Source organism: Anopheles maculipalpis, chromosome 2RL, assembly GCF_943734695.1.
Source record: "Anopheles maculipalpis chromosome 2RL, idAnoMacuDA_375_x, whole genome shotgun sequence".
Classification (NCBI taxonomy): Eukaryota; Metazoa; Arthropoda; class Insecta; order Diptera; family Culicidae; genus Anopheles; species Anopheles maculipalpis.
This window is the reverse complement of record NC_064871.1, coordinates 67540936-67556898: the sequence shown is the minus strand read 5'-3', so window position 1 is coordinate 67556898 and position 15963 is coordinate 67540936. Positions and strand designations below refer to the sequence as shown.

General features: G+C 42.0%; 3 protein-coding genes across 6 annotated transcripts in view; 2 read left to right on the top strand and 1 right to left on the bottom strand.

Moving 5' to 3' along the window:
* The window catches only part of LOC126568810 (exportin-2), a 487296-nt gene that overhangs the window by 233885 nt on the left and 237448 nt on the right, over positions 1–15963 (bottom strand). The window lies entirely within an intron of this gene.
* On the top strand, positions 3824–5002 carry LOC126567415 (salivary glue protein Sgs-3-like). Its single transcript, XM_050223638.1, has one exon. The coding sequence runs from the start codon at positions 3824–3826 to the stop codon at positions 5000–5002; it is 1179 nt and encodes a 392-aa protein (XP_050079595.1).
* On the top strand, positions 6384–7920 carry LOC126567413 (salivary glue protein Sgs-3-like). Its single transcript, XM_050223636.1, has 2 exons — positions 6384–7638; positions 7862–7920. Exons 1-2 carry the CDS (start codon positions 6384–6386, stop codon positions 7918–7920), a joined length of 1314 nt encoding a protein of 437 aa, XP_050079593.1.

Below are 15963 nucleotides of genomic sequence, written 5' to 3'. Positions count from 1 at the left end.
GATTGCGTACGTTGCGCTGATATGGTTATTTGTCCAATTCTTTTCCAGGAAACTCAGTACAGGGCCGCAGTCCTCCATTCACGGCTGCATCCGATCTCCGACAGGTTAGACTCCACTTGATCCAGCCAACGAGTTCGCTGTGCTCCTCTACGCATCGTGCCGAACGGTTTGCAGACGAGCACCTTATTGGTAGGGCATGAGTCCGGCATCCTTATCACGTGCTTTAGTCATCGTATCCTTCCGGCTTCGACTACCGTAAGGATATCAACACCGTCAGAGGAAAATCGAGATGAGTTTCAAGAGATGCAAGACCAAGAGTTTCTAGGTCTGTCCTCGTAAAAGGACGGATCTTAAGAGTGATCTTCAAAAATTTTTGGCAGGCAAACTTTGCTGAGAACCTCTGCATCCGCTCGACACGATGTGTGAACGACCTGCTTAACGAATGGCTTACGAGACTTAGTGGATAAATTGTTGAATAGTCGTCACTATTGGGAAGTGGGTCCTGTTGAGATTTGAACCCCATGACGTGTGAAGATCGTAGCCGCTGTCGCCTCCAGCTCCGGAGGCCCGCCTCTTTAAGGACTCAGATTACCGATCGAATCCTTGACCAGCAATGATCTGAATGGTGCGAAAACAAATCTTCCGCGAAGAGGGGGCACACAAATCACGAGTTAATGGTTCCACCGCACCAATAGTTCTTCTATTTCTAGGCTTAACCACCTCTAAGGTCAGGCCGGCCATCGAAATGGCTTACTAGACTGCCAATACCACGTAATTGGTTAGTCAGTCCTCACTACAGGGTTCTGGTCCGGATGGGAATCCTGGGTCCAGCCATTTGAAGACCGTCGCCGCTGTCGTATATGCCGCCGGGCCGGAGCCCGTTTAAGGACTCAACATCGAGAAAGTCTTTCGCACAAACAAAGAGAGACAAGAACCCCGGGTCCTAGCCTTGTTAATTATGGAGTCAATCTTAATAGAGCAGATGAAGAACACTACCATTGACTTGAACCTGCTAATATTTGACAACATGGCATTGTGAACTGAAATATCTTCTTTTTATATGGTGAAATTGAAGTATAAAATAAAATAACTCAAAATTAGAATATTAGAATATAACTATGTAATTGCCTATACTTTTCAATCAACGCATCGTGATTAATAAAATAGAAAACACGCACAGAAGAACAAAAACGCCGGTACGTCAGAAGCGCAACGGTGGGTGCAAGAGCAGCAACAAAAGCAAGCAAATAAAAGCTTTAATCGATTTCCATTTCCACCAGCTAGCTGCATCGCTTATCTTGGCGTTACTTAATAACCGCACGCACGTGGTGCTATACGCCGGTCGGCTGTGCTAGTAACCGATATTAGTAGCAGCCGAGAGCAAATGGCTAGCCGGAGCCGATCTACTGGTAGGAATTGCATTATGTGATGAGAGAAATAAAACAAGAGCAACGGCAAGCATAATGTGAGTGTGCGATAAGGTGAGATTACATCCCATTTCCACTGAACGCGAAGGGAGATGTGGGGAATCGTTTGATCGCTGATCGTTATGCAAGCTTTAGGAAGTTAGGCTAAGGGTCACATTTTATGTTGAATGGGTTTGGAAATTGTACGCCATGAGTAGGATATCGAGTTCAATGGTCTCTTGGTTTTTTGAGCTAAAAGTCATGTACGATCATTATTTATATTAGCGAGTGTTGGTTCAACACATACGATTTGAGTTGTTAGCTGATCCAGCTGGAACTCAAAGGCTTGTATGCTTTTGCATAGTAAATGGAAAACCTTTGCGATCGTAACATGCGTTAATGTGATTTTAATGAAGTAATAAAACCGCAATTAGATGCACATACGTGATCAAAAACGTGTTTCATGTCACCGTGTAACTCGTTGTAACGGTCATGATTTTGTTGCTATTTACATTGTATGGAACTGCCTTGAACCAGCTGGAATTAATGCGTGTAGAGAACTGCATGATGTTGAACATCCAGAAGAGCTGTGAGATTGTTATGAACTGAGAAAACGGACAAATTAAAAGTGTATAATTTTAAGTAGTTTTCCATGCGTCGTTGGAGCAATTACTAAAACACTCGGCATTCCAATCTCTCCAACGTGATGACAGAAGAGGCAATAAAATCGTTTCTTGTTACCGGTGACGCTTAATCAGAGACAAACTTCCAAACTTGCCAGTCACCTTTCGACTGCAATTCAAAATCTCACTCGAATGCACCAATCATTCCAGTGTTTATTGTCCCGTTTTTAAACTTCACACATCTTTTTCATTTTAATGTGCTTGTTCCGAAACAGGACAAACCGGAACACATTCCGCTGGACTGTTGGAAAAAAGGGTACGAAAGCCTTATTTCGGTCGGCATCTAGTTTATGGAAGAAGCAATCAATTAACTAATTAATTAATCAGGATTTCGCTGCTTGCGGGTGAAATTTCAATCGAAAAGAGCAAGTGCGATCGAATCAGGATTTGGTACTTTTTTTTAAGAGAAATTTTTAACGGTATGAAACGGAATGCACGCAGCTGTAGATACGGGTGAACGTAATGCAATAACACCGTAAAATTATTATTTTATTCATGTTTATTAATTTTTAAACGATAATTAATCCTTTGCTCCATTAATGATCAATCATTGTAACGTTCATCTAAATATTTGAAACACGTTTGTTGATTGCTTGCTCTAAAGCATACACTGAGCAAATCTACAATAGCTACAGCAATTTTGTGTGAAAGTTTTTAAATTTAATTTTCCGATTACCAGTATCGAGGTGGCGTGTGAGAGTCAATTGCAATCGGTTCCCATTCAAGATTAAATTTAATTGATAACCAGAAACCAGAACAAAAAAACGATCTTTAGGAGCGTTTTCGTTCAGAATTACAATGTCTTGTGATCACAAGACGTGTGCAGCAAATCCTATCAGTCAACGAAAGCGTGGAGCAGCACAAAAGTTTTAGAAAATCCAAATCTATGGAGTGTCGTAGAGAAGATTGAGAAGAAGATTGAGGGAACACTGCTGGCATAGTCTGGCAGCCAAATGCCAGGTTATTATTATTAAAATTATGCCAGGTGAATTCCAATGTTAATATGAGCTGAATCATGGACGGATTCTAAGAGAAGCTTCCTTTGATTGTTGAAGTTGAAAAATACCGTTTAAATGCTAGCTCTTAATCAATCTTAATCGTTTAATTGGTCACAGACAGTCTAGCACGGGTCCTGTATTCGTTTACCGGCGCATTAATGATGCTTTTCATAACGCCAAACTGACTAAATGCTGGGTTTCACACAACAACTTGAAGGATTGCTATTAGTTAGTAACCATGTTGTGTGGATTGGTACCCCGTAGAAAATCTTTGGTCTACTGTTTCGTCTCCATGCAACGCAAACAATTAGACAACTTGAACAAACTGATCGACTACTTTAAGGAAAAAGGTATTTTAATACAAGTTCACGGCTTAAATTGAAGGATTGTTTACCCTCACTTCTTATTATTTAAAAATGTATTTAAGTTGTTATTTAAGCTGAAAGAAAAAATATAAAAAAGATTTAAAATATTGCCAGAACGGATGGTGGTGCTAATATAATTTTTTTCAGTATATTGCAGAGCTTGTTGTGTAGAAATAAGTTACGAAAAAAACATTCAAAACTATTATCACAACTACACAACAGATTACAAATGGTTTATTATCATACAAACACTGTCAAGTTAGCTAATTAAATTCGAATTAAGGTAAATTTCTACAAAAATGATATAAAGAACGACGACTTTCATTTTGGTTCAGTTTTATCGCCCAACTAGTGCCGCTAAAACCGTAACAATGAAAATTGCACTGGGCGTTGTATGTGTCGTGCTTTGTACTATTTACGTGGTACAAGCTCGCAAAATACCGGCACCAACGCACGAAACTACAACAGCTAGTGCACCGGCGAAGAAAAATTGGTTAAACAAAGTGAAGACCGTTTTTGAGCAGAGAATTAAGAAGATCGCTACAACGACAACTACCACAACTACGACTACAACGAAGAAACCGACCAAAACTACTAAGCCAAAACCTACAAAGAAAACCACTACGATGAAGACAACGATTCCTCCAAAGACCACTACTACGAAGCCTACGATACCTATCAAAACTACCGTTAAACCATCGACGAGTGTTGTGGTGACTACACCGCGTCTTACAACAACAACTACTACAACTACGATGATACCTGTTACTACAACAGCTATTAGAACAACTGTCACTCCAACCACAACACGTATTATTGAGCCAACCACTACTAAACCCGCTACTACTACGAGTGTTTCAACAACAAAGGCACCTACAACAACAACTACTACTCTACCTATAAGCACAACAACTACACCAGCTACAACCACAACAACTACACTTCCTAGTACAACAACTACACCAGCTACAACTACTAAGACGAGTACTACTACCATGCCTAGTACAACCACAACGACAACCACTACTCTGCCTACCACTACAACAACTACTACCTTGCCTACTACCACCACGACGACAACTACTACTCTGCCTACCACTACAACAACCACTACCCTTCCTACTACCACAGCTACTTTGCCAACTACTACTACCACTCCTACTACAACAACTACTACTACTACTCCCATTCCTACAACAAGTACCACTACCCCAACAACAACTTCTACTACTGTCCTTACAACTACTACCACTAAGGCTACGACTACTCCTACAACATCGATACCTATCACTACGACTACAGCTCCAACTACAACAACGGCGGCAACAACAACACCGTCTACCACTAAGATCACTACAACGCCTACTTCAACGACAACCACTATTTTGATGACAACAACAACTAAAACTACACCTACTAGCACAACTTCAGCGACGGTGAAAACAACAGTTCCAATAGTTGTCTTCCCAACGCTCAAACCAGGAAATGGAAATGGAAATGGAAACGACAAAGGAAACGGAAATGGCAAGCCGGGTGGACGAGGTTGGTAGAATATGTAAACTGAGTAAAATAAAACAATACACAAACTGATGACTAGACAAAGCTGCTGGGATGTTTCTCCAGAATGTTCCTAATTAAATGAAATAAAAGCAGATATACTATTGTTGCATGTTGCAAGTGAATACAAAATACGAGACTAACGTTCAGTACACACTGAATACATCCCAAATCTATTTGCATAAACCGGCTCACCTAGGGACGCACTGTGCCTTTCATCTTTTTTAACCTTTCTATTATACATCCTGGATGAGCTCGTTTCAATTGTAATAGCATCTTAAGCATCTTGTGCAAAAAGCTACCGCGTCCAGCTAGAGAGAAAAGCCGCCCAACGCAGTACAGTTTGCGATCTTCCTTTCGAAACCTGCCATTAGCACGCGTAGAGAGCCATCTTTGGATATGCAGTTGGGGCACGTTTTCAATGATTGCTACACGCCATGCAGTAGCGAGCGAAATGGTAAGAAAGATGAAATCATACAAACCAAACACCCTTCCTAGACACAAACACATTGCGGCGGTTACGCTTTACCACACCGGTCAATCTAATTTCATGCCACTTACCGATTAATAATCGATAAGTTCACGGCATAAATTACAGCGTTCTGCGTTGGTGCCGTCTCATAGTAGCCTTTTTTTATTTTAGACGGTCTAAACCAAATACTCTCGGTATGGCTGTCTTCCTACAGTTTGCTGGAGTTAGGCGTAATTCCCATTGCCTTCCTAGACTTAGTACTTCCAAAGCGTACGAAACTCATCTTTCTTTTACCAGTCGATTTCCGACGTAATCTGTGAATGGCTTGCGGTGTATGGAAAGTGAGCATCTTTTGTTATTGATCATTACTATCCGAGGCTAGTTCTTCATGATCATCGTTATAGAAACACGATCGAAGATCTGTTCAAATCAATTTTAGTTACGTAAATGTGATTGAGCTGTGGGTATGGCATTATTCTGCACTTACCGGCTTGGAATAATGACATTTAAACTTTTTTAGTGCATAATCCCAAGTAAATGCCTTTTGAAAATATTCTTATATAATACTTAATTTGACTTTGGTTTTGGTTAGAAAATTTATTAACTAACTCGGCATTCATTCGATAAGGGTTTTCGCTTAATTATTAAGATCACGATCAATCATAATCAAACTGTAAATTACTAATAAAGATTGACTCTATTTTCGTGATAAAATATTAATTTTGTAGCGAACGATCATTAATAAACGACATCGAGTGGGTAATTGAATTATTATCCTCCTGTTAGCGTTTGTATAAAAATGCCATTAAAACTAAATTAACCTACCCAATGTAGCACACCATATATAAAGGCAGTCGATTGTAAAGTTGCACAAGTTGTCGCGGACGTGTCTTCATTAGATGATGAAGATCGCCATCAGTTTGTTGGTGTTTGCCATATTGGCAGTGTATGTGGTGGATGCGCGCAATAAATCGTTCGAGGAGGACGATGATTCCGTTGCGTCGATTGATATTGCCAAGGGATGGATGAAAATTTACATCAAGGTGATACCTAACGGGCTGAAACGGAAATGGAAAACGACCACACGACCCCCAACGAGGGCGGCTGCCCGAATAACTACTAAGTCAAGGCTTCCTCCAGGAGTAGTCACAAAAACCACAAAGAAGCTTACAACGACGCGCCGCAATTATGTTACAATGCCAACCATTCGTTTGACGACTAAGTCAGGAGGATTGACAGTAACTACTTCCAAAGTAATGACAACAACGGGGAAATTGTTTACAACAACAAAGCCGATGTCTACCACCACGTCCAAAACATCAACACCTGTGATATCCACAACGACTAAGCCAATCTCTACAACTACGAAGCCAACAGCCGCTCCTACTACAACGGTCAAAGCAACAACTTCAGCCACTACTGTTGCTACAACAACGACTAAACCAACGAGTACTTCCACAACTGTTCCAACAACGACTACTAGACCTACAACTACCTCAACGACTGTACCGACAACTACTTCCACCACTACTGTTCCAACAACAACGACTAAGCCTACAACTACTTCAACTACTGTTGCACCAACAACTACTTCCACCACTACTGTTCCTACTACAACGACTAAACCTACAACTACTTCAACCACTGTTGTACCAACAACGACTGCGCCTACAACTGCTTCTACCACTACTGTTCCCGCAACAACGACTAAAACAGCCACAACTGCACCATCTGTCAGTACATCTGTTACAACGGTTCCTGCCTCAACATCTACCGCTGCCAGCAGCAGGAACGGTATCCTGAATGCCCCTGGAGGAAATACTGATATCTCCACTACCACCGCGTCCACCACGACGAAGGCTCAGGTCAGTACCATCTCTAATACCAACAGCATACAAAAAACTACTCCAATGACGGATTATGTTGATCCTTTCGCTTCTCTGTCAACATCCGGCTCACTCATCGCCACCACAACCATCCTCAACAGAGTGCTGATGCCTACTCCTACGACTACGGAGAGTACTCCAGCTACTAAGGACGTGCAAGGCAATGATGCATTAAGCTCGGTAGAATATTATTACGATGATGAGGAACAGGATGTGGAGCTAGTCATCTCTATCCCAGGCGCCACTGGCAGCACAACACCGAGTGGAGTTAGTACGACCGCTAAAAAGAAATCGAAGAAAAATAAAAAGAACAAAGACAAACACAAAAATAAGGACAACAAGGACAAGAAAAACAAATGCAATCAGGTTGGGGTTGATAGGAAGTCGAAGACTGCACAAGGGGACTAGCTCTAGGTTCTGTTGAATAAAGGATTGTTACTATATGCATGGCACAAACCATTAAATTCCCACAGCACAATAATTGTAAAAAACAGAGGAAGAAGACCGTTCCCAGGGAGGCGAAGCCAATGTGTACGATGAGATTGAGCGGTAAATTTCGAGCTGGTAGATGGACAATGGGTGACCACTCGTCTGGTCACACTTGTCGCACGGGCAAATAATGCTGTCCTGCTTGGTTTGGGAGTATGTTTGATGAAAAACTTAATGCTTCTTCAATACGCAATAGCTTTTAAGGGATGTCAATCGATGTTTTTTGTGCTACTCGTGAAGATTCGATGGTGCAATTTCCCTTCTCACGGTGGTTCAGATTGTCAAAACGCGAGAATTGTGGGAACAAAAATGCAACAAAAACATGAAATGCATCTTTCCCATATGAACGGTGTAAATTATGCCTCAAAAAAAAAAAAAAAAGAATCGGGTTTTCAAGGTGTTTCTCTGTGTGCGAAAAATATGACCCTGTGCCCAAGTGATCCACTCGACTGTTGGTCGAGTTTAATCTCATGTCCTATGCATACTTAAAACAAATTCAAATAATTTCTCCTTTTTTCTGTAGAGATGAAAACGTTTTCTGGGGGACCGATTCTAGCCAAAAGCAAGCAAGAGTGTACAGTAAATCCGTGGTTTTATCGCCGTGAAGCTTTGCTTTCGTTGTATAAAATTCATCATTGCACTCTGTGATGAAGCTGTTCATATGGCAAACATTCAGAACGGTACCCTAGCTGAGCGAACTTAGAGAATCAGAATCATTCCGATTGTGAGTGTATCGTCGATCGCTGAAATTCGTAACACCTCAGCAGGGACGAATAGCATTTGAGCTTTTAAGAATGGAAAATTGGATTGAAGAATGATTTAAGAAGAATCATCCTGCAGCTTGGAAGTAGCCTAGACAACTGATGGAAAGGAGGCTCAAATTCAGCGAACCTATCAAATCAACTGATGGAAAAGAGGTTCAAATCCAGCGAGGTGGGCTGATAATTGTTTGGCCTAGTATAATTTTATTTTTTTGCAAATTTTTTTTTTATTCCGTATACCTCCCTTGAAGCGATACACCGATAATAGCGGTCTTTCAATTTTTCTATGCCATTTTAAAAAAAGGATTTTTCTTTTTCGTCAAAAAAGGCCTCCGTTTCGGCGTACACCTCTTCATCTGACGAAAATTTCTTCCCAGCGAGCATCCTTTTGAGATCTGAGAAAAGAAAAAAGTTAGCAATACGGCCTGGCCGTTCTTTACGAATAAAAAAAAAAAGAAAAAGAAAAAAGTCGCTGGGGGCCAGATCTGGAAAATACGGTGGGTGGGGAAGCAACTAGTAGCCTAATTCGCGAATTTTTGCCATTGTTTTCACTGATTTGTGGCATGCGGTGCGTTGTCTTGATGAAACAAAACTTTTTTTTTTCTTTAAATATGTCCGTTTTTTAGCGATTTCGTCCTTTAAACGCTCCTACAACTTGATATAGTAGTCGCTTTTAATGGTCTTTCCGTTCTCAAAATAGTCGATGAAGATTATTCCTTGCGAATCCCAAAAAACTGACGCCATAACCTTGCCTTGCCTTTGGGGCAGGTTCATCGCGTCCAGTCCACTCAGATGATTGTCTATTTGACTTTGGAGTGTAGTGATGAAGGCAAGTCTCATCCAGGGTAACATACCGACGCAAAAACTCGCTAGAATTTCGCTAAAACAGCTCTAAACACTGCTCCGAATCATCAACTCGTTGTTGTTTTTGGTCAAATGAGAGCTCGCGCGGCATCCATTCCGCACAGAGCTTTCTCATACTCAAATATTCGTGAACGATATGTCCAACACGTTCCTTGGATATCTTCATTGTGTCAGCTATCTCAATCAACTTTATGGGTCGGGTGCTTTTGAGAATTTTGTGGATTTTTTTAAACGTTTTCCTCTGTAACAACTTCTTTTGGGCGTCCATTGTGTTCACCGTCTTCAGTGCTCATTTCACCTCGTTTAAATTTAGCATACCAAAATTTCATAGTTGATTTTGGTGGAGCAGAGTCCAAAAACTCCTTATCAAGCCAATTTTTGGCTTCAACTGTATTTTTCCCCTTCAAAAAACAATTATTTATCAACTCGCGAAATTCCTTCTTGTCCATGTTTACGTAAAACACAAAAGTTGCGTCACAAAAAATGCTCTAGCTCACTAGGTTATTGTCCGAGTGCTGTCAAATTTTGAAAGAACTCGTTTCAAAGTTAATACAAAAAAAAAATGGATTTGAATTTACAAGTGCCCTCTATGTGTCAGGCCAGACAATTATCAGCCCATCTGTTATTTTTTATGAATTATTATTTGATTTGGATTTGAATTTGGGTTTTGAGGTCCATTCATTAGACATCCGATCAGATGTTATTCTGACAATACCGTTATATGCCGTTCTACCAGAATAGAAAAATTATCCGATGCTACTGTACTGGTAATGGACATGCTACACTAAGGCTTACCTCATTTAGAAATGGGACATTTTGTTGACGGCACACGTGGACAAAATGGAAGTTTTTGACAGCGTATTGTGGCAAATAGTAAACACTTGGGTTTGTCAATTTATCAGGTAATTTATTTATTCCAGTTCCAAGATATTCGACTAAATGTCAGAGTCATCTCGGGAGCTGACAAAACGGTTAAATTTGCCTAAGTCGACTGTTGTGCGTGTGGCCAAAGTACAAGAAGACTCAGTCGACTGTCCGCAAGGTGCAAACTAAGTGACGAAGTGGAGCCGTGAACCGGCATCTGCGATTGCCACATCTCGAACTACTATTTGAAAAAAAATCTTAAAGATTTTAGGTGTTTTCGAGCAAGTAAACGTCCCAATCGAAATTCGAAAACTACAAACAATGGTCAGAAACCGGGCTAGCAAGCTGTACGATCAGGTGCTGACCAAACCGTATGGTGGTATTTTGATGGAGGATGAAACCAACTTGAAAGCCCATTTAAAATGCTTATGCTTGCAGCAACGTTCCTAAGAGGTTCAAGAGGTTTGGTTTTCTCCGATAAATTTGCTAAAAAAATATGATTTAGCAAGGAATCTGCTTATGTGGCAAAAAACCATCTTAAGTCCCATCTTAAGAGTGTCTTAAGAAACGAGCTTTGCCATTTATTCGGTGTCATGATGGCCTAGGAAGCTGCCATTATAGCAAGGACGTGCTATAATCGTACAACGATAATGGTGCAAAATTCATATTGAAAATGCTGAATCCAACAAGCTGTCCTCAGTTTCGCCCGATAGAGCGAAATTGGGCAATAATGAAACAAACATTAAAGCAAAAGCTACGGAAGCAATAATACAAATGCAGAATTTGTGCAATTTACTGGCCAGAACAGTGATTGAAGCAGCTGTGCACCAGTTGATGGGCGATATCAACAGAAAAGTCGGAGAGTTTCTTCGCTAAGATAAGGAGCTGAGGAGTCAAATGAGCTGTAGTTATTATGAATGATTAGAAGCAATGTTGTTTACGATTCCTAATTACTTAATATCTTGAAATTGAAACAAAAAGATCTTGAAATAATGCCAAGATGTACAAGGATCTTTTTCTTGGCTTGACTACCTCTAAAGGTCACGCCGGCCATCGAGTGGCTTACTAGACTTGCCAATACCACGTATAGTTGGATAGTTAGTCCTCACTTTGGGGGAACGGTCCGGAAGGGATTTGAACTCCGGTCCTGCCAATTGAAAACCAGCGCAGATGTCGCCTACACCACCGGCTCACACCGTATAGGTTATGTATATGAGTAATATAAAATATTATTGGTGGATGAATTAATACCAATCAGAAAATAATGTTCATCTTATTGTCTATCTTTCTAAGATATGCTCTCTTTTGGCTATTTTCTGGCGTTTTATTAAATAAATTGATATGACATTGAATAAATAAACTTGATCTCCGTCAATTCCCGATATCCGTTTCCCGCTGGATTCCGCGTCATCCCGGAAACGCAAACGAAAAAATCGACCAGCTTGCCGAAGGTCAGCTTCCTCCAGACGAACCGCAAAACACCCTTTCACGCCGCCTAGCTATCCGATTCACCAAATCAATAGACAGCCAAAACTAAAACATCAGCTGGCACAACTTAGACGTCAGTACTAAACTCCACTCCATCAAGATATTATGGCAAGATATCGAATCCAGCCACCATCAACGAGTCCTATCCCGCCTTCGAATAGGACATACAGGCTTGACCCATTCCTACATCCTCAACAAATCCAGTCCTCCACTCTGCAGCTTCTGTGGCGACAGAAGCATATCACTGTCCGCCACATCCTCACCGATTACCATTGATCGTTCAATGCGCCATTGGGCGTTCCATAACTCGTGAGGCTCCCTGATCGGTGAAGCTCCTCTATTCGACTAAGCCTCCCGGTCGGCGAGGCATCCCTGGTCATCGAGGGCCCTGGCGGTCACCACCTCCACCCATAGTTTAATCGGCCACTGCATCACAATATACTAACGTGATTTTTTGAGCTGATAACCAACGCACATTGACGTATCAAGAAGTTTCGGTACATTTTCGTTTCGCAAAGCCAACTGCACGACTGCTGTGGTACAAAGGTCCTGGGAATCAGTGGATTCCCCGCGTTCATCTCACCGATATTGTAGTCGGCTGCATGGTTTACTGTCCGTTGTCGCAGATGGAAGGCAGTAGCCTTCGATTGAAGTTATGTTATCGAAAGGGTCCATCGTCATTTATGGATCTACGGATAGTAGAATGTACCATTTGTGATTCCTTTCAACAGGCAGCCACTGCAGCCGAATTTTTGCAAGACGATGTCGTGTGGGATCGTGCACTCCAGGAGGCCGTTTCATTTCGGATCCCCTCGCAGCTGCTCCAACTGTTCGCTCTCATTTATTTTGAAGGAAGATCCTAATTATTAGCCGGTCAAATTTGAATATGTTTTTATGCATCCCGAAAAAGCGTACACTCTGGTATTAAGCTATACCACGGAGTATTGCTGGGTAGCCGGCGTTATGTTGCGTGGCCCTGTAACCGGGCCAATTGACTAGTATTCGCCAAAAATCTACTGTTGAAAGTTATCATACATTATTCCAAATTGTACAGAAGAGTGCAAAGCAACACATACTACTACTTAACAAAGATCATGAATATTCTAGTAGATAAGACCTACTTCGGCTAATTCTTCTGTTTGTTTGTAACGCCCCATCTACTTTAAATGTATGTAACACCACTCAACCGGCAAACAATGAACTGTGGACGGCTCTCAAAGCGTTGAAAACGTTGAACTTGAATCACGCGATGCATGAAACAAAACATAGATTAAACCGTAACGCTGCCACAGTGACATGCGCAGGGTGAACGGTCAAGCAAGCGAAACAAGCTGCCAACCTTAGCTAGATCTCGCAAGATACCGCCCTACAAATGGATCAGATATTCTCCCACAAACGGTCACAAGCGGATCGCAAGCGCACACCCAGCGGCTCCCCTAGGGTGGGTAGCGTGTTGGGCACCATTTTGTCGCCCGGTTGAATGGGGCGCGAACGTGCGCAATACTGTAAATTAATTGGTTATAATTATAATCCGCATTGTCCGGTAGCGTTTCAATTTTTGCTGCTCTCTCTCGAACACAGCGACTGTGTCGATCACTGTTGAAGCTTTTCTGGGGGTTTTCCTTTGTTCGGTGTTGCATTTTGGGCTCTCCTTTCATTTTCATGTGCCACATGTCTGTGGATGCCATTGGAAGAAGTGTTTTTTTTTACCACTGCAGTTGTTGTTGTTGATCTCGTTACCACAGTGATCATATTTGAATTGTCCGTTAACTGTATGAAGTGTGTACGGAGTGTTTTCAGCTTACTACACACACAGAAACACTTTGGCCGGTTTGCTTGGGAACATGCCAATGTTCCGTGGTGGCCAATTACGACATTAGCATTCATTTGTCATTGTACAGCAGCCAACAGTTGATTAGATTGGACCTCTGCACCGGGTCGGCTCGGACTCATCATGTGTTGTGAAATATTAATTTACACCATTTCGTCGCCTACTGCAGATGCGATGGCTGAAGTTTTTACGGTCACCGATATGCAAGTGCTTGGAATTAAAGGAAACGAAATTTGTGATTAAAACACGACTTTTTCCGTTTTGGAATGTACGTAGAAAATTAAACTTTTCATCAACATATTTTTCGGTAATATTTGGTTTGATTTACAAATTAGATAATTTGTTTTTTGGTGTCGAATGTCCTCAAAATATTTTCACGCCATTGAATGGAATGTTTTTTTTTGTGATATTTTCGAATAAACAGATTAACTTTTCAATTACCCTGACACTGCTCAATCTGCAAATGTACTCACTTCGCACTTTCCAGTCAAATTACTTCATCAATCGATTCGGTATGCGTGCCTCACGGTCCATCGAACAACGCACCCGAGCCGTTTGTGGTCACCGCAATGTCAAGAGGCCTGTGTCAAATTCTCGTGCCACAGTGATCGTATTTGTCGGCATTGCAAACGGTTCGTTGTCAACTTGACCCTTTCGGCTGTAAACTCTATTGGGATGGAGATAGGAAAGGTAAGGTTGACGTTAGTAGATCGCATTTGAACATCCGTAGCGTGTGCTGCCCTACCGATGCGAGAAAGGGAAATAAATTGTGGAACTACAAAAAAAAAATCCATGGTCGCCCGTATGATCAGTATCGTAGGAGCGTACCAGACTGACAAACGAACTAATTGTTCTCTATGGTTGCCCACTGCACGGTGACGGCAGGTGACGGTGAGTTTGGGGACATCTCGCTCAGAAACACGGAAACCCTGCTGCGCGGAGCCAAGTTACAACGCGGCCAGGGGTCCGGAGACGCGCACTCTTGTACCCGGCCAGATGACAGTTTTCAAGGGCATAGTGCAGTCGGCGGGAGGGCTTTGGCAAGATTCGACACTTGGCTGTGCAGTAACAGTGCACCGTAAATGAAATCTAAATGGAGCACATTCTTCACTCAAGTCCGGTACTCCCAATGCTTGTTTGTTTGCTATAGAGGCAAGGTTAAGGAACGCGCAAAACCTGTGGGTTTGTGTGTGTGTGTGTGAGTGTGTGTGTGTGTGTGTGTGTGAGTCTTATATATCTGGTCCTTATTCTTGGCCCGCACGGCGCTCGTTGTTCATAAAGCGATCAGATTTTGGGATAGGTCCACCTACCATGGTGATGGTGGTTCGAGCCCGCGTGGTCGGAACCAAATTCCATCATTAGTCACCAGAGAAACGCAAGGCATGCCAAACATGTCAACAAAGTCATACACACTAACGCGTGCTAATGGACAAGGACCAGTTTGCTGGAGTTACTTCAAAGTGGTTCGAGGTTAGAACGTAGCAGTAGGCACTCCTCGATAGTGTTTAGCAACCAGCGGGACAGTGGTCAGATTCCGAGCGCATTTCGCTGGTGTAGGGTCGAGTGGGTTCGGCCACAGTCGTGATACAGTAAGCGATTAGAGTAGCTGGAATTCTTCCTACTACTTCCTGGTATCATTAATCTCGCTGGATGGTGGAACGAAGCCGCACATACGATTCTGATGGAATATAATGGGATAGAATGTCCAGCAAAACAATGCAAAAGCAAAAGGAAGGAAGTTGTAGTGAGAGCAACGGTTGAACATTTAAACATGGCTATGTTTTCATTTCTTTATGACGAAAATCAACGATCGTTTTGCTTTCGATAGCTTGTTTTTATAATTGTGAAGTAGTGTGACATCTACTATCTGCAGTGAATATGTGGTCGAAAATCCGCATAGACTACAAAAAATATTTTAGGATATTCACTAAAGTGCAGGACTGGGGTTTAAATCTCATCCAGACCGTACCCCCGTAGTGCGAACAGATTATCTAACTACGTGGTATCAGCAAGTCAGCACTGGTTTACCACAGTTGATATCCGGAAGGAAGAAGTTATAGTCTTAGAAATTAGATATACGTATGACACGTGGGCTCTGTCCAAAACTGACGAATTCCGCATAATCGCCCGGGAGAGGAAGATTGAAAACCCGCTTTAATGTGGAGTGATCTTATCATTTTACAGCATATTATATTCCATCGAGAACGCAAAGTCATATGATAAAACTTGGGGCGGTCCGGTGGTGTAGGCGATAGCGGCGCCGGTCTTCAAACGGCAAGACCGGGGTTCAAATCCCATC

Bases quoted from the DNA above. Each gene is read 5' to 3' on its own strand.
- LOC126567413 (XM_050223636.1), top strand. From the start codon at position 6,384: ATGAAGATCGCCATCAGTTTGTTGGTGTTTGCCATATTGGCAGTGTAT. The intron at 7,639-7,861 runs GTACGACCGCTA...TGTAAAAAACAG, and splicing joins CACAACACCGAGTGGAGTTA to AGGAAGAAGACCGTTCCCAG.
- LOC126567415 (XM_050223638.1), top strand. From the start codon at position 3,824: ATGAAAATTGCACTGGGCGTTGTATGTGTCGTGCTTTGTACTATTTAC.